This window comes from Strigops habroptila, chromosome 4 (genome assembly GCF_004027225.2).
Source record: "Strigops habroptila isolate Jane chromosome 4, bStrHab1.2.pri, whole genome shotgun sequence".
Taxonomy (NCBI): domain Eukaryota; kingdom Metazoa; phylum Chordata; class Aves; order Psittaciformes; family Psittacidae; genus Strigops; species Strigops habroptila.
The window spans coordinates 69069432-69087301 of record NC_046358.1 but is presented as its reverse complement, the minus strand read 5'-3'; the positions used below and the strand labels follow the sequence as shown (position 1 = coordinate 69087301).

The following is a 17870-nucleotide window of genomic DNA, read 5'->3' as shown; positions in this document are numbered from 1 at the left end:
AGCACAGCTGATGGGGTGACAGTTGTCACCCATCCCCTGGTACCAGCACGGGGGGGCTGGCAGCAGGACACAGACCACCCAGGCCCACCCAGACAGCAGCACTCCATGAGTTTCAAATGACTGGATCCGACTGCTTGCTCCCGGGGCTCCTCTCTCCAATGCCTTCACTTGGGCATGGAGATGTTTAACAACATCCTGCACACCAAGAAATGCTGCGACAAGGATTTAAAGCTAAGAAGAACTTAATATTCAGTAAAAAAATCCAGCTGCTTCAGCATTTACTGAGGATACATTGCAGACCCCTTGATTTTGGAGGTCACCCTTGTACCTCAGTTCAGCACAGAAGCAGGGCCCACCCCCGAGCGATGCTCATGAAGCCCACTGGAAGGGGTGTTAAGCCATGCTCACCGTCAGGAAGAAGTACCATGGCTGGGGCACACCATACTCCCCTGGGAAGACAGCCTCCACATACCAGGCCACCAGGCCATAAAGTACCGAGTCCAGGAGCAGCATTCCCAGCACTTGGGCTAAGGTGAAGTTGTCGTCCACGCTGATGGGCTTCATGAGGTCCCTCCACTGAATGCCAGTTCCTGCAAGGCACACAGGGCACTGCCTACCTCTGCATTCCCAGAAAGACAAAGTGCTCTCCAAGACTGTCAGACAGCATCCCCTGTCCTAATTCACTGCTCGGGAACAAGGAGCATGTGCACAGCTCTACAATCCCTTCTACAGATGGAGAAGAAAGATGCAGCAGAAAGCACACTGACATCTCTTTGATCTATCTTCTGATGACCTCCATCTTCTATGACTCTATGAACTCAAGGATCTCCACCCCATCATGCTTCTTCCATCACATTCTCTGCAACCACCCAGGGAAGAAGCAGTCTCTTTTCCAGCCCCTCCATCACCACAGCTGCCTTTTTACTGCCATCACTTCGCAAAAGCATGGCCTCTGCTGGAACCAACAGCAAATTCTATTAACACAGAAATTAAGGATATATATTGGGAAGGAGGAAATGCAATGGATCCCCCTCCCTTAGACCAGAATAGAATTTATTTGGTAATTAAAGAGATTATGGTGTTTTGCACAGCCCAGACTACCAGGAGCATGGGTCTGGAGGGACAAGGCTCTTGTTAGGAGCAGGAAAATGCTTCTCCCTAACTTTGTGACCCTGACTAGTGACAGGCCAAGGGGGAATGGCTTTAACCTGCCAGAGGGGAGTCTGAGATGAGCTCTTAGGCAGAAGTTCTTCCCTGTGAGGGTGCTGAGGTGCTGGCACAGGGTGCCCAGAGAAGCTGTGGCTGCCCCATCCCTGGCAGTGTTCAAGGCCAGGTTGGACACAGGGGCTTGGAGCAACCTGCTCTCATGGAAGGTGTCCCTGCCCATGGCGGGGGTTGGAACTGGATGAGCTTTAAGGTCCCTTCCAACCCAAACCGGTCTGGGATTCTGTGATGACTTCTTTCCACCTTTCACACCACATGCAAGCCAATCCAACCCAACCCAAAAAGCTGGCTCCTCTCTCAAAGGGAGAAGAAGCCCTTGCTCACCTTTTCCTTCAAACATGCCTATAAGCTGTGCCCCCATGGCCATGGCCACATTGGAGATGAGGCAGGATGCCATCTTCTGGCTGTGGGACATCAGGTCGTAGCGGGGCGAGATGAAGAAGTAAGGGATGTAGGAGAAGAAGTAGAGGAAGCCGCCAGCGGCAGCCGCAACATTTGCTGCCAGCACAGGGAAAAGCGGGAAGGAAAACATCAGTAACGTGATGATGCCACCGAATACTTCTCACCAGCCTTCCCTCCAGGGAGATTCAAGCCTTTTGCATGAAACGTGGTTACATGGGGGCAGGACGAGGACGTGCCCATGTCCCATGTCAAGGCAGGAGCAGCATAAGAACCCAACCCCATGGTGGGCCACTGCAGAAGCACCCTGTCCTCCCCAGACCAGAGTGTCCTGGGACCAAGACAGACAGATGAGGCCCTAATGCATGAGCCTGTCCGGATTGGGAAGCAACAGGACACACATCCCTTCCCATGCACTGTGGGGAAAATGCATCTGAAAAAAGGAAGAAAGGTCCCCCCCTCCACATGTCACAGCAAGTTCTCCAACACAGAGCCTTGTGCAACCTCATAAAACTCTGAAGCCAGCCCAGTGGTCCCAGGATGGACCAATGACCTCCAGAGCTGCCTCCCAACCAAAATTAACCAAAGATTTTACACCCTGAGGCCCATAATGTTCCCCCAGCCTCATAGGTCAGCAACACAGGAGGCGGTCAGGGAGGGACTCACCTCTTGAGAAGAAGGTGCTCACCATGAAGTTGAAGGAGATAGAGGAGACGGAGAAGATGGCGAGGAAGGTGAACACCAGCGTGGGGTCACTGTTGGAGAGCACTGCTCCCTGCTCACTCACCTACCAAGAAAACCTGGTTACACCCCAGTCTGAAGCTGCCCATGGCTACACATGTGGGCACCTGGGACCTGATGTCCCCCATGAGTTTAAGACAAACAGAGAAGGCTGAGAATGCCCAGGCCCTCCTAGAGCACTTTGGAGGGAGGAAATACAAGTTGCGCCTGTGTGACATGGGGTCTGAGACGCAGGGGACACCTTGCTCAGCATCCAGGCAGCCACCTCCTGCCTCTCATGGTGTGGGCAGGAAAGAGGAGAGCTCGAGACCCTCCAAGGGCATGCAGGGTGGGAGCAGAATGGTTGGTTGTGCATGGAATGCCTGGGGCTCCCACCCCCCAGCTCCCTCCAGGGGATCTTCCCTTTGCTGTGAAAGGGAGCTGCGGGGTCAGCGCTGTCCACCCAGCTCTGGAAAAGGCCAACTCCAGCCTCCACTACACATGGAGGTGTCCTGAGGCACCAGACCAGTCCAGCCCATGGGAGAGGAACCTTGTCATCCCTGTGCCGTGCCAGCACAGAGCTTCTGGCCTGGGAAAGGACACTCACCTTGACACAGAAGAGGACAGTGACAAAAAACACGGACACCAGGAGGAAGAGGAAGAACATGAGGAACCAGGCGCTCCAGTGCAACCAGTTGCTGAGGCCCATCATGTGCATGTACTCCTGTAGGGAGGTCACACTGTCACCCAGGGCTGCACCCACATTTCCCGGGCATGGTCAGAGTGAGGTGGAGACCTTGGTCACAGTGGTGGTGGCTTTGCCCTGCAGCACTAGTGGAGAAGGTGGCAACCCCAGGTGCCACCAAAGTGGTCCTGTCCAGCCTTAGCATCACATGGTGTCCCCCACCTCCCTAGACCGTGGAAGTGCAGGAGAACATCTCCCCAAAGAGCTGAGCTGAACCCAAACCCACAGCAGCCAGTGCCAGCAGGGCAGAGGACAGGACAACCTAACACCCAGAGCAAGCCAAGCCCTGCACACTCAGCCCTTCTGCCACAACCACCATCAGCCGAGCTCCAGCCACCCTCTCAACACAGCTCAGACACACAGGTTTCTACATTCAAGACACAAAGAACTTGCTTCCCACAGACTGAACTCTGAATCCACAAGTGTTCCCTGTCTCCAAGCCACCTTCCATCCCAAGAGAAACACCAATCAGCCTTGGCCGCGCAGCAAGGAGAGCTGAGCCATGTCCTGACAGCAGGATTAGCGACATTCCTCCTTGGGAGTTGCTAATCTGCTGCCATCCCCACCCCCTGCTCGCTGGCTCCACACCCCACAGGGATTTTGTTCCTCACTTAAAGGCAGCATCCATTGGAAAACACCACAGAGGCAGGGGAGCACCCATGTGTCTCACCACTCACGTTACCTTCAGCTTCTTCTCCTTCTCATGGACGACGGCACGGACGATGTTGAGCGAGGTGTAGGTGAAGCTGAGCATGAGCAGGAGAGGCAGCTGGTTCTGGATGGCCAGGAGGAAAAGGTCGTTGACATACGCCGGGTAGGGGAAGCGCTGCACCACCACCGTGATGTTCTCCAGCAGGCTGGTGGAGCTGGCATTGGCGTGGTGCTGCATGATGGCTCTGTCCACAGCGTGCTGCACCGCCAGGAAACCTTCCCGGATGTAACCTGCATGGAGAAACGACACAGGGGAATAGAGACAGGTCCAGGGTTTGGAGGGAGGTGTTGGTAGAAGGAGAGAAACAGCCGTTGTGGAGGGATTGCTTGGGAAGAAGAGGAGGGAACAAAAAAGGAGCTTGAAGGAAAAGCAAAATAAACGTGACTATCAACACCCTCCTGAGGACACAGAAGGACTCGGGAAGGATCTACATCAGCCATTTAGATCTCCTATAATCATAATTTCAAAGCAGCTGGCTGGAAAACTCAATTCAAACTGCAGTGGCCTTTCTGCAGACATGGCTATACCTTTGGAAGGGGGAAGACTCTCCATCATTTACCACCACCAGTGTCACTGAGCTTGTGGTTGGTCCCTTTTTTTTTTGTAATCCAAGAGAATACAGGATACTACGGAGGTTTTGGTGAGGAAGAATATATCCTGTTACTCACACATTTGCCTTAAAGTTTTGTGCATAAAAAGAGGCCAGGTTGGACACAGGGGCTTGGAGCAACCTGCTCTAGTGGAAGGTGTCCCTGCCTGTGGCAGGGGGTTGGAACTGGATGAGCTTTAAGGTCCCTTCCAAGCCAAACCAGTCTGGGATTCTGTGATATTTAATTTTCGACTGGTTTATTTTTATGTGGGATTTCTGCCACAAGGAAACACAAATTCTGCTCACAAAGCCCCAAAGGAGCATTTTGAAAGTTAATTGCTTCAAATGATCAAGACAGAGAATGAAAAAGTAAGAACCTGAGATCATGAAGGCTGGTTTATATTAACTAATTTACTAAGCAAACACTGCAGGGAGGGACCTGATCTGAGCTCCTGGTCACTGCGTCCTGCAGAACACTGGAACCAGAAGAACCAACAACCTCTGAGGCTCAGGTTTATTTACACTGTGAGAGCAAAACCCGTTCTCCTGCTTTCTCAGCCTCTCAATCTTCTTGACATCGCTATCGAACGATGGAAGGAGAAACCCAACGGAGGGAAATCTCCCCTCTGCAGCTGAGAGGAAGCTCCTAAAGAACCAAGTCCTGAGCCAGCGCTAATGTCCTGCTGCCTCCTGCTTGGTCAGTGGTTTGGCTTCCTGAAAAACCTATGCTCAAACCACAGAATTGCTCTATTTACTTTTAAAGGATTTAAAGAGCATGACAAACACTGAGCAGTTTCGACCCTGAAAGAAGTTTTCCATTAAAAATATAAAAGGAAAAAAACCTCAAACCACGTAAATTTAACAAAATTCATGTAAATTTTGTATTTTGTAAATCAAAGTAAAAATTATTCTTATCCAATCCTGCTCAGCAGAAGTACACAGAGTGCCACAGAAGTCATAGGATAAAATTTAAATACATACTATAAAGAATGAATATAGTAAATAAATATTTAAAATATGTAAATAAAATTGATTTTTTAAATTAACTTAATTAAATTGATTTTTTTACATGAAACTATATATTTAAAAGCTCAGCGCCTCAGTGAATCTCTGAAACGAGCCAAGTCACTGCACAAAAATCATACCCATCCCTTTGGCCATGCGGTAGCCCCCAGCAGAGGAGATGTGGCCCTCACCCGGTGTCCCGCCATCAGCAAACTTGGCCTCCCGGGGTCCAGGCAGCTGGAAGAGTGGGAAGAGGTAGCTGGTGTGCCAGTCCCGGTCCAGGTTGGGGTTCAGACCCGTCTGCTCACTCCGTGGTGCATTCCTCGGGCTGTACTTGAAGCGTAGCTCATAGTCGACCTGGAAGGAGCACACAAGGGGTGTCGCAGGTGGCAGGAGGATGCTGTGTCCCCTGGTCAGGTCCTCTTCCACTCTGGGCTCCACTCACCTGGAGGGGCAGTGGGGATGTGCTCTGTTGGAAGTGGTGCTTGAACACAACGGCAGCCAACACGCTGCCCGAACGGTTGTCCAACTTGACGTACTCCTCAAAGTCCCTCTCCGAGGCAAAGCCCTGAGCTGCAGAGTGGGAAAAGAGAGAGATCACAGAATCATGGAATGATTTGGGTTGGAATGGACCTTAAAGTTCATGTACTTCTAACCCCCTGCCATGGGCAGGGACACTTTCGACTAGACCAGGTTGCTCCAAGTCCCTGTGTCCAACCTGGCCTTGAACACTGCCAGGGATGGGGCAGCCACAGCTTCTCTGGGCAACCTGTGCCAGCGCCTCACCACCCTCACAGGGAAGAACTTCTGCCTAAGATCTCATCTCAATCTCCTCTCTGTCAGTTTAAAGTCATTAAGCGCGGGCATTTAGTGCAGGCATTGAACATGGCAACTCAACACAGGCTGATGCCCATGCAACCATCACCAAAACCATCACTGCGGTCCAGGACATGAGGGATGTGCTCCAGCCAGAGCTGGGAAACACCACAGCTGTCAGACACAGATCTATATAAGATGCTGCTGTATGAATCACGGGGCGTGCACATGATTCCTCTTCCACAAGAGCAAGAGTCAGCTCTTCTTTCAGAGAAAATCTCAACATTATCTTCAGTTTGGAACATGAAGAGATAAAATTTTCTGTGCAACAAGATTCCCAAAATACTTTTTCTCAAAGAAGTGACAGTCACTTTCTGGAACTATTTTAGGGTGATATTTTTCTAGATGGGAACTGCAACAAAATGTGACCAAAAATCAAACCAAAATCCTGTAGTTTTAGTGCTGAAGGCCAGGTTGGACGGGGTTTGGAGCAACCTGCTCTAGTGGAAGGTGCCTCTGTCCATGGCAGGGGGTTGGAACTGAATGAGTTTAAGGTGCCTTCCAACCCAAACCATCCTATGAGTCTATGAAAGAAAAACAAAGCCATTTTCTTAAAGTTCTGAAATAACTCTGCATCTCAAGAACAGAGGATCAGGTCTGATCAGAATAAAACTTCACAGCAGTTTCTGGGGTGGATGCCGCAGCCCCAACCCTGCTCACCTCTGATGCTGATGGGCAGAGCTCTCTCCACCACCTCGGCAATGCTCCTGACAGCACTGCTGTTGGAGGGGACATAGGCCAGCTCCCAGGGGTTGCTGGGGTGCCGGGAGTAGAAGAAGCTAGGCAGGTCATCCACAGACTCGGGGGGGTAGATGGTGGCGTTAGGGTGGCTGATGGAGTGCACCCGGTGCCGCAGCGCTATCAGGATGGCAGCGAAGAGCAGCGGCAGGCAGATTTCAATGAGTGTCACCAAGATCTGCCGCTTCTGCAGGGAAGAAAAAGAGAGAAAATAATGGGATGTAACCACTGAAGGTAATGAGGGTCAGGGCCTGCAAATGCCACACAGCAGAAGCATCCTAGCATTTCACAACCTGGGTTTTTCCGGATCTCAGGAATGACACTGCGCTAGTTCCTGATTCCTTCTGGACTTTCCAGCCAAGGTGTCCCCTACCTTAAGCACTGCTCCATCCCAAACCATCCTCCTTTAGAGCTTTCCCCGACATGCTGCTGGGTTTGAATAAGCTGAGCTGGTGGTTTGCCCTTTCCCCACTGTGCCCCGTGTTCAGTTCTTGCCTAAACCTCTCCTGCAGGCAACCGCAGCGATGCACCTCCTGAGAAGAGGGACCAGCCACCGCTGGGAAACAAAGAGAACAGCTTTCACCAAATCAGAGCAACCTTGCCCAACGCTTACAGGGCTGAGAGCTAAAAACACTGTAAGTAAATGAAAGGCTGAGATAAGCAAGCAGGAAGAGGTAAAGCAGAGTGCAGCAAAGCTGCTGCAGGCAGTGAAGTTGTTTCTGCTGGAGCTTGGTGGCTGCAGGCAGCAGGACATGGGTTCTGGGTGCCAGCACAGGATGGGAGCTGGCAGAGCCTCTATGTACAGGCATCGCTGCGCTTGTGCAGCACGGAGCACATCCCCACGGTTCAGCCTCCACCCCAAGGCCTGCCTGTATGAAACACGGTGCCTCATTTATGTATTTTAATTGAGGTTCAAGCAACTGGACAACGAACTCGAGTCTGGTGAACGCAGTTGAGCAGCCAGGCAGGAGCATGTCCCCCCAGGACTCCTTCTCCTGCAAACTTCCCATCTAGCTACCAACACCCACCACCAACCCAGGTTAATCAGCACTGAAAACTCTGCTGGTCCCTAAGGAGCTGGGGTCATCTCTGACCAGAGAGGCAGTGACAGCTCAGGAGATGCCCCCGCAGCAGGACACAGGGGTTCACAGTTCCTCACGTACCCAGAGCAGAAGCAGCAGCATTCACCTCTCCAGAAGACTCCAGCTAAGACAGGCTTTACAAGACATTATAAGGAAGAAGTTCTTCCCTGTGAGGGTGGTGAGGCGCTGGCACAGGTTGCCCAGAGGAGCTGTGGCTGCCCCATCCCTGGCAGTGCTCAAGGCCAGGTTGGATGGGGCTTGGAGCAACCTGCTCTAGTGGAAGGTGTCCCTGCCTGTGGCAGGGGGTTGGAACTGGATGAGCTTTAAGGTCCCTTCCAACCCAAACCAGTCTGGGATTCTATGATTCTAAACCAAAGAGCAGCAAGTGGGCACGCTGAGGTGGGCATCATCTGCAGTGGGCAGGAAGGGAGCCCCGAGCACAGACCAGCCCAGGACCCCCAGGGCAGTCGCCCTGCAGCAGTGGGGTGAATGGTTAGAGGGGGCACATGGATGTACAGCCACGCAGCCACTCCTCCAATGCCCTGGCTCTCAGTACCCATTGCCAAAGCCAAAAACCCCTCTTTGGGCTTCCCCTGGGAGGACCTGCCCACTCTGGACACAGCCAAGGACGATCCAGTGCTGCAGGCAGCCCTGGCAGCATGGCCAGGAGGCAGTGGCTCTGAGCAGGAGCCTTCCCAAAGGCCACACTCATAAAAGCGAACCTTGCAGATGTCTGATGGTTTTATAATGCAGGTCTGGCAGACCAGCTGCCTCCTGCTGATCTACTGTCGTATTAAACCTCTCTCAGTCTCCTGGGCTGTCTCCAGAACAGTTGCCTGGCTCCCTGAACTTCCAGGCTAATACACATGCACCGGCGCAGGCTGAAGTCATTCAAGCCACTGTATTCCAGAGGTGACAGGAACACTCATCAATAATCACCACCTCCACTTGCCCGAGGCTGCCCCAGCTTTGATCAAGTCACGTGTCCTAGAATCCATCTTCACACCAGGGTGATGACGGCTTGGGAGCTCCCTGGATTCATCAGGAGAACGATTTTTGGTGGAGTCTTAGAGGAGGGAGCAATGCTCCAGGTTGTATCCCAGCACAGTAGATCTGAGTCAGCTTGTGGCCTTGGAAAACACAAGGAGAAGTGCCCCCACCCAGAGCACACCCAGAAAATGATGCTATTCCCCAGCAGAAGGGATGGGGGGTTCCCCTGAATGTGCCTGGGCTGCACAAGGGGGATTCCAGGCTTGGCCATCACACACACCCCAGAGCACGCTGCTGGCTGCAGATCAGACATGCTGCCGGTGCCTTTGGTCACATTCTGGCCCTGCAGAAGCCTGGTCGCAGGCAGCCCAGCCAGCCCTTCCCTCTTCCTTTTGTTTATTTTTAAAGCAACATCGTGCTGATGTGCAAAAAGGGTAATTGAAAGCGTGGAGCCAGGCTGCAGCCAGCTCTGTCCCTCCTCTTCCGCCGCTCCAGCCCTGGTCCCAGCGGAGCTGCATCCACACGATGCTTAAAGGCACTGGGGCCTCGTCCAGCAGCGAGTGAGTTGCTGCCAGACAGGAGGTCCCAAGATCCCTCATCATCAGCCAGCTGCCACGCAGAGAGCTGGGCTGTGAGCGGATCCTGGGATGATGGTGGTTTAATATTTTTAAACCCCCAGGGGCTGCTACTGAGGGTGTATACAGTAATGGAAGCGAAAAAAGCTGGGCCCCAGTTTAGACATGCTGTGCTCCAATGGAGGATGTGTAATGACATAGCTCGAGAAACCCACTGTCACATAGGAGGGTGTGTGGGTTATTCTGTCCCATGAGAAGGGGAGGTGAACTCATGGCTGGAATGCAGGACGGGCCAGGGACAACTGAGCACACAGCCCTGCCCATAACACCCCAGCACAAAAGCAGGAAAACACCACATGCACAAATAAATCAGTTTTTGTCACAACACATGCACAAATAAACCAGTTTTCCCCCAAGAGACGCCCTGGGCCCGTGGTGAAGGTTTGCTGAACAATCAGGACCCACGCTTTGTGGTGACAAGGGCAGCCAGAGAGTGTGGCGCCAGCCTACCTGCAGGATGTAGTTCTTCCAGAGCAGCAGCCCAAACTGCCTGAGAACAACCATCCTCCCATCAGACAGGGGCCACTGCTGCCACCGCCGCTCCGCAGGACCCTACAAGAGAGGAAAGATCTGTGAAGCAGAGCAGTGTCCCGCATCCCACCCGAAGGCAGCTCTCTTTTTCCAGCCTGATGTTGCAACAGCTGGCTCCATCCCAAACGGGGGAAATAACTGTTGTGCTCCTCTCTAAGGGTCATTACTGACCCGTAAGAGCCACAGCTTGCGGTTTACTGGCGCAACCCATTTCCGGTCATTGACACGACCCAAGCTGCAAGAGAGGGAGGCCACAGCTCAGAAACCCAAGCTGCAGCCAGCGGGGTCCTTCGCCAGCAGCAGGCAGGGAACAGCTTTCCTTAAGCAGTGGGAGAACAGGGTTACAGGTCCACAAACACCAGCCTGAAGAGGCCAGCCAACCCCTTCCAGCCTATTATTTTGGGAGGGTGTAGATTTCAAGCTGTGCCTCCTCGTTCTGCAACGTGAAGGGTTGGTTTTGCAATGTTAACACTGCTTTCCCAGAACTCTCCTTGGAGAGGCAAGGATGAGAAGGGGCAGGGAAGCACAAGGCACTTGGGAAGGTCAGCACTCAAGGACGGTACACCTGCCTCCCCCTGCTCTTGGGAAGCACCCGCTGCCCCTCCAAGCTGTTCTTGTCTCCATGGCAGTGGTGTTTCCTGCTGTCCCACCAGGAGTGGGCTGTGATTTCCCACTCACAGTGAGCTCCCCAGCAGTGGGGCAGCCCTGGCACGAGCAGAACTCCCTGCCCATGCTGCAGGACATGGGGCAGCCCCAACTTAGCAGCCCCCCAGCTCCTGAGTACAGCAAGCCCCCCTCTTCCCACAGTGACGGGGCCAGCCTGGGTCACAGCAGCATCATCAGCCCCACTGCACCCTCCACCAGCGGGTTCATCCCCGAGAGACTGTGCTCCAAAGCCTGGCAGCACTGAAAGCTGCTGCAGAGACAAGGACAGACACATTCAAGGCCAGGCTGGACGGGGCTTGGAGCAACCTGCTCTAGTGGAAGGTGTCCCTGCCTGTGGCAGGGGGTTGGAACTGGGTGAGCTTTAAGGTCCCTTCCAACACAAACCAGTTTGTGATTACGCCATGGGAGATGCTCAACAGCACATTTTCCAGCCCCAGTCTGGATGGTATCAGCTCCTTGGATCCAGCCAGCACCCACCAACCACAGGAGGGAGTTGAGGGTGCCGCAGTGAGAGGAGAGGGGAGGTTCTGCCTGACCTCTGCTCCTGGACCGTGACTGGTAAATACACATCAGAAGCAGCATGTAGACAGCTGGGAGCAACTGAGCTGTAGCCAGAGCAAGCTAAAATCCACGAAGATCTGCAGACAAAGCAACAAGCATCCATCCACCCAGCCTGTCCCACACCACCAGCTCCCTGAGCCCTCCAGGAGTGTTCTCCTGGCTTGGCACACACCCTCCCATCCCCAACCCAAAACACAGATGAATTCTCAGAGGTAAAAAAAACCACCTTTTTGCCACTCCATGCATAGAAGTCATATTCCTCCCACAGCAAGGGACATCAGTTCCTGAGAATCCTTCTCTGGGCAGAAGAAAAGCCCGAGAGATCCTCTCTTGCAGCCCAGACAAGCCCATCAGACACCCCAGTCAGCAAATGGGGAAGGAGCAGTGAAGGGGACTTCGTGAGGGCAGCTGTGCTGGACTTCACCTTCAACACTCTCAAGGTCAGCACAACGTGACATGTCTCCAGCACCGGGTCTGCCACATGGCAGGTCCCCCAGTCCCACATACTCACACACCACACAGGGCAGGATCCCACATCCCTCCAAAGGAGCCCCCCTGGAGCAGAAACCTTCCCCACGCACTCACTTGAAGGGAATCCAGAGCAGATCAAGGGAATCACACTTTTCCCTCGTTTTCGATGATGGGACAGAGCTGCTGCCCCACAGAGATCCTGGCTCCTGCTCCCACGTCTGTCCTGGCCGCCAGCCCCGCCACACCCTCACATACAAGCTGTCACCCCCTGAGTCTCACAGCTGCCACCGGGGCTGGGATAGAAAATGTCAAGCAGCTCTTGGGCAGCACAAACACTGCACAAAGTTGGAAAACTTCACTACTGCCAAGAGTTTGAGTTTTTTCCAAGTTTTTTAAGTGTTCCGAGAAAACCCGTCCTGGACCTTTCACTCGCTGGAGGGTGAGAGAAGGAAGAAGTTCAGTTACAACAGGGCTACTCTTACTAGATGTGAGAGCAAAAAAGTTTTCCAGGCTCCGGGAATCGACACAAATGATTGTGGTTTTCAACCCAAAAGGGAAAACCATTTTTGGAAGGTGCTGCCTGGATCAACTGCAACATGCCTGTGACCATGGTCAGCCCAGGCAGGGTCCCCATCCACCCCTTGCCCGTGTCCAGGACCATCTTTGGCAGCAAAGGACTGTGCAGAGCCATTCAAGGCAACTTCAGAGGTACCTTGCACGAGGACACCCTGCGACGCACTTGCCTATTTCCACAGGTTGGGTTATCCCCTCCGAGACACTCTCCTGCCTGACCTCAGCACCACATGCTGTGAGATAACACTGACTTCCCAGCAAGAGACACAGACAAAGATCTGGGGGAAGGGAGAGACAACCGGCACCAGTTTCTGGAAGAACAACCTGGCTCCTTTCCCCTCACTGGAAATACCCCCCCTCCCAACCGTGGCAGGAGGAAGAGTCTCCTACACACATGGGACTGGATTCACTCCAGCCATCCCCAGGGAGGCAAGCAAGGAAGGAGACCCTCCTCCCTGCCAGCAACGAGGATGGGTGGAAGCCACACAAGTCCTCACTGCCACGCCAACACCACCAGCCCCTGCCGAGCATGGCACCGGGATGGACAACACTGGGGACAGCCTGGACCTGCCAGTGGATTTAGATGAGGATGGGCTGAGGATGGCAGGGATCAAAGCCACAGCAACCCACCTCCCAACCCACTTCCACGCTGCTAGGAGCCGGTTGTCCCCAGCCGCTGCCCCAGCAGAAAGGGCCAGGTGGGACAAGCAAAGGCCACACGCTCCCGGGAGCTGGTGGTTATTTTAGAGCCGTCGTAGCATTTCTGCTCTTCTGATGTCCCGTTCCCATAGAAACGGGGCCTGGAAATGGCAGACGTTGCCTTTCCTTTTTTTTTTTTATATATAAAATCAGCATTTCTCCCCACCAACTTGCTGAGGCACTGTGCCATCCCCAGGAGCTGAGCTGCAGACCCTGCCAGACTCTTCCATCACCATGGCCAGGCAGAGGACACCCCATGGTACCAAGGGTGGTGGCATCCTGTACACAGTGAGGACTGCTGGTTCCCGGGTGCTTTGTACACTGGAGCTGGAAACACCTCTCTGCTCTCACAGTGCCTGTGCTGGGAACTAAAAGCATGAGAAGGGGAAGGACTTTTGTTTTGGTTTTCAGGAAGAATGAGTGATTTCTGACACCCACACATCCAGAAAGCCCCATTTCCTACAGCCAGGTCCTGCAGATGGTAACAGGGGCTGGTGGCCACCAGACCAGCCATGGATGCCCAGCAGCCTGCAGCTCACTGCTGGGCTTCCCCCATCTCACTGTTCACAGACACAACCAGACCATAAACGACCGCGGTGTGAGAGGTTGTGCAAACAGCAGTAAACTTTGTAACAGCTGCCAGTCCAGTGGAGTGCGAGGGGCTGTGACCCCACAGGACCTTGCAGTGCTCCCCTGAGGCTCCCACAGACCCAGAGATTCCCCAGACAGGAACTTCAGGGCCTGGAATACATAAGTAAACACAAACACCACTGGGGCTGGCTCCTGTCTGCAGAACCTGGGGGTGGTTTTGTGCCCAGTCACTGTCCCAGAGTGGGGCAAGGAGGGGGCTGGTGTCCTGGGGTGACCAAACAGCATCCATAACAAGTCCCTGTGCTTGAGCAGCAGCGAGAGAGAAGGGAAAAAGCTGCTGCATCAGAGCTGGTTGTATCCTTTGCTTCACAAACTGCTTTAACCTGCCAAAGGGGAGATTGAGATGAGCTCTTAGGCAGAAGTTCTTCCCTGTCAGGGTGCTGAGGTGCTGGCACAGGTTGCCCAGAGAAGCTGTGGCTGCCCCATCCCTGGCAGTGTTCAAGGCCAGGTTGGACACAGGGGCTTGGAGCAACCTGCTCTAGTGGAAGGTGTCCCTGCCCGTGGCAGGGGGTCGGAACTGGATGAGCTTTAAGGTTCCGTCCAACCCAAACCATAGTCAAAAGAACAAGGTCTGGAGCCCGATGGGGGTGTCTCATGACCCCTCACACACATCACCGCAACAGCACAGGCACCCGGGCACGCTGCGAGCCCCGACACACAGCACCCAGGGGACCTCCCGTCCCCGGGGGTCCCTGCGCTCGGGTCGCGCTTGCAACGGCTCAGAGCGGACACAGAAGCAGCCGGGAAGCGGCGGTGCCGGCGGGGATCACCGGCTCGCTCCCGGTCAGGAGCTGGCTGTGCCGTGTCGCCCTGCTCGGCCCCCGCAGCCCCCGAGGCCGATGTCCCGGCAGCGGTGGGGCCCCGATGTCGGGGCGATGCCCCTGCGAGCAAGCATCTCCGGCGGAGCGCGGCCGGGCGCGGCGCTGCCAGCGAGGGAAAGGGCACATGGCGGTCGCTTCCTGCTGCTCCTCCTCCATCCCGCCGGGCCCTGCCGCCCCCCCCGGAGGACGCGACCTGGCCCCGGGACGCCGCGGCCGCACGCACGGGGCACTCCCGGGGCCGCGGCACCCCTCGGGCCGGGGCCGAAGCCGGAGCGGAAGCGCTGCCCCAGCGCTGCAGCGGGCGGAGCCGGACGAAGGGCCCCGGAGCTGCCGCAGCCCCGGGCGGGGCCGCTCCCGCCGACCGGCCGCTGCCGCCGCGCCCCACCCCGCCGGGCCGGCCCCCCCAACGCCGCCCCCCCACGCCGTCGGTCTGTCTGTGTCTGTCGGCCACTCACCGGACCGGGCCCGGCGCCTCCGGCTGCGGCTCCGTCCCGCGGCCCCGCCCGCCCCGCGCACGCGCCGCACAGGGGGCGGGGCCAGAAAGGGAGGGGAGGGGAGGGGAGGGGAGGGGAGGGGAGGGGAGGGGAGGGGAGGGGAGGGGAGGCGGTCACCGGGTGTGCGCGGCAGTGAGCGTGAGGGTCAATGTGAGTGTGAAAGTGAGTATGCACGTGTGCTTCACCCCGTGTGCGTGTGTCCCTTTGTGCCTGTCTGCACGTACCACCCAGTGTGTGCCTGTGCATCACGCTCTGGTGTGTGTGGTGTCACCCTGTGTATCACACTATGTGTGCACACGTGTGTGTGTGTCACCAGGTATATGTGTGTTCCTGTGTGCATGCCTGTCACCCTCTCCGTGTGTGCACACGTGTGCGTGTATCACTGTGTGCATTACTGTGCATGCGTCTTGCTCTGCATGTACACCTGCCCCCGGGCATTGCATGTATGCACACGTGTGTGTGTGCACTGGTGCATGCATGTGCACAGGGCTTTGCACACCCATGTGTGCACCCTGCCTGCTCCCTGCCTGTGCCTGCTGCTAACTTGGCAAGTGAAGGGGATGGAGGAGCAAAGCTGCCAGAACACCAAAGCGGGGAATGTTTGCCTTGGCAGGTTATGGGAGAGGGAGAAGTAAGAGCAGGGTGGGGAGATAGGAACAAGTGGCGTGGGGTGAAGCACCAGGTGGTATTTGGGGTGCCGGGGTGACCTCAACCCCTCCAGGCCATGGCAGAGGAGCAGGGCAGCCTCAAGCTGCTGCCTTTCTCCACACAATAATAGAAGCTACTTTGGGGCATCTCCATTTAGATGAATGCTGTAGTGATGGCTCTGAGCATGACTGCCTTGGAGAAGGTGTTCTGTGGTCTTCTAATCATGGGGGTTTGTTGTCATCTGCTATGCTCTGGCTGGCCTCTGGGAGAGGGGAAAATAAACTGAGAAACAGAACCAGAGTGGGGGTGAAGCTGTCTCAGGGAGGGACAGAGGGAAGAGCAACAGCTTTAAAAGCAGCCGTGTACAGAGTAACACCCTGTGACTGTGCTGCCAGGACCCATCCAGCTGGAACCACAAAACCCAAGACTGGTTTGGGTTGGAAGGACCTTAGAGCTCATCCAGTTCTGACCCCCTGCCATGGGCAGGGACACCTTCCACTAGAGCAGGTTGCTCCAAGCCCCTATGTCCAACCTGGCCTTGAACACTGCCAGGGATGGGGCAGCCACAGCTTCTCTGAGCACCCTGTGCCAGCACCTCAGCACCCTCACAGGGAAGAGCTTCTGCCTAAGAGCTCATCTCAGTCTCCCCTCTGGCAGATTAAAGCCATTTCCCCTTGGCCTGTCCCTACAGGCCCTTGTCCAAAGCCCCTCCCCAGCTTTCTTGTAGCCCCTTCAGGCACTGGAAGCTGCTCTAAGGTCTCCCCTTAAGGAGCCTTCTCTTCTCCAGGCTGAACAAGCCCAGCTCTCTCAGCCTGGCTCCAGAGCAGAGCATCTCCGTGGCCTCCTCTGGACTCACTCCACGTCCCTTGTGTTGTTGCTCCAGAGCTGGATCAGGACTGCAGGGGGGGTCTCCCCAGAGCACAGCAGAGGGGGAGAATCCCCTCCCTTGACCTGCTGCTCATGCTCTGGGGATGCAGCCCAGCACACAGGGGGGTTCTGGGCTTGAAGTGTATGTTGATGGCTCACGGGGAGCTTCTCCTCACTCCCAAGTCCTTCTCCTCAGGGCTGCTGTCAGTGGGAGAGAGGGAAGGGGAGACCCTGCTCACCACCATGGTGGCTGTGGTCCTGTCACTGGCAAAGGCTGAGGTTTGGCTTCCCAGGGTGATTTACGGGGTCCCGTAACAGTTGCCCACTGGGTCTGTCCCCACTGGCTGTGCTCTGCTCAGAGGGAGCTGTAGTTATGCTGGATGTCTTGGCTGCAGAAACGTCTCCATTTGCTGGGCTGTATGTGGGTCCTATCTCCCATAGTCTGCCCTGGGAGATGCACAGACCCAGCGCCCATCTGCAGAGCTGCAGCCCGAAGCCATGTTCCTGTGGTCCCCTGGCTCGTTCAACACTGAAGTCCATCTGCCAGGGACAAGGAGCAGCCACCAGCCCACAGCAGAGCTGTCCTGCTCACACTCATCTGTTTAGCAGCACCCAGCAGAGCTTATTACAGGGCTCAGAGGGAGGAAGGAGCCAGCCCAGCTCAGAAGAGCCACATGTGCACTTGGGAATGTGAGTAATGGGGTGTGGGGATGGCGTGTGCCTTCCCACCAAGTGTTGTCTGGCTGCAACACCTTTCCCCCTTTGCCTGTCGCCATGTCACACAGCATCCTGCTGCAGCCGCGAGGTGATGAAGGTCTCGCCCTGCGTCTGTGCCCCAGCACTCATCATGGGGCCCCCGTCTCGGATGATGCCTCCAGCCAGTGACACAGTCACAGGTGACTGGTCCTGGGGAAGATCTGGGACAGGTGGTGCCCACGGTGACACACCAGAGCCTCACCTCAGCCCGGGCTGAGCCACCAACCACACACCCCTGCTCACACCTGGGTTTTATCCTCCCCAATTGCAGCCGCCTCAGTTCTCCCCATGACCTTCCCTGTTGCCTCACGCAGTTCCTCTCTGTGCCTGCCTCCAAAGGAAGCTCAGCTATTAGATCACAACAAAAGTCTTGCCAAAGAAAGTATTTACAGGCTCCTCATGGCTGGGAACAGAGGA

The 17870-nt window shown here is 55.3% G+C and overlaps 1 protein-coding gene across 2 annotated transcripts in view; it reads right to left on the bottom strand.

Annotated features, from left to right (window-relative positions):
• ABCA3 (ATP binding cassette subfamily A member 3) overlaps positions 1–15216 on the bottom strand; it is a 31751-nt gene extending 16535 nt beyond the window's left edge. For both annotated transcript variants that reach the window (XM_030481416.1, XM_030481417.1), the window contains exons 1-10: positions 15144–15216; positions 10166–10267; positions 6931–7195; positions 5840–5967; positions 5586–5751; positions 3771–4030; positions 2951–3067; positions 2290–2410; positions 1549–1722; positions 409–590 (exon numbers count right to left, since the gene is read on the bottom strand). In XM_030481416.1, coding sequence (XP_030337276.1) covers positions 409–590; positions 1549–1722; positions 2290–2410; positions 2951–3067; positions 3771–4030; positions 5586–5751; positions 5840–5967; positions 6931–7195; positions 10166–10219 — 1467 coding nt within the window. In that variant the 5' untranslated portion in view covers positions 10220–10267; positions 15144–15216. The remainder of the gene's footprint in view (positions 1–408; positions 591–1548; positions 1723–2289; positions 2411–2950; positions 3068–3770; positions 4031–5585; positions 5752–5839; positions 5968–6930; positions 7196–10165; positions 10268–15143) is intronic.
• Positions 15217–17870: the final 2654 nt, after the last annotated feature.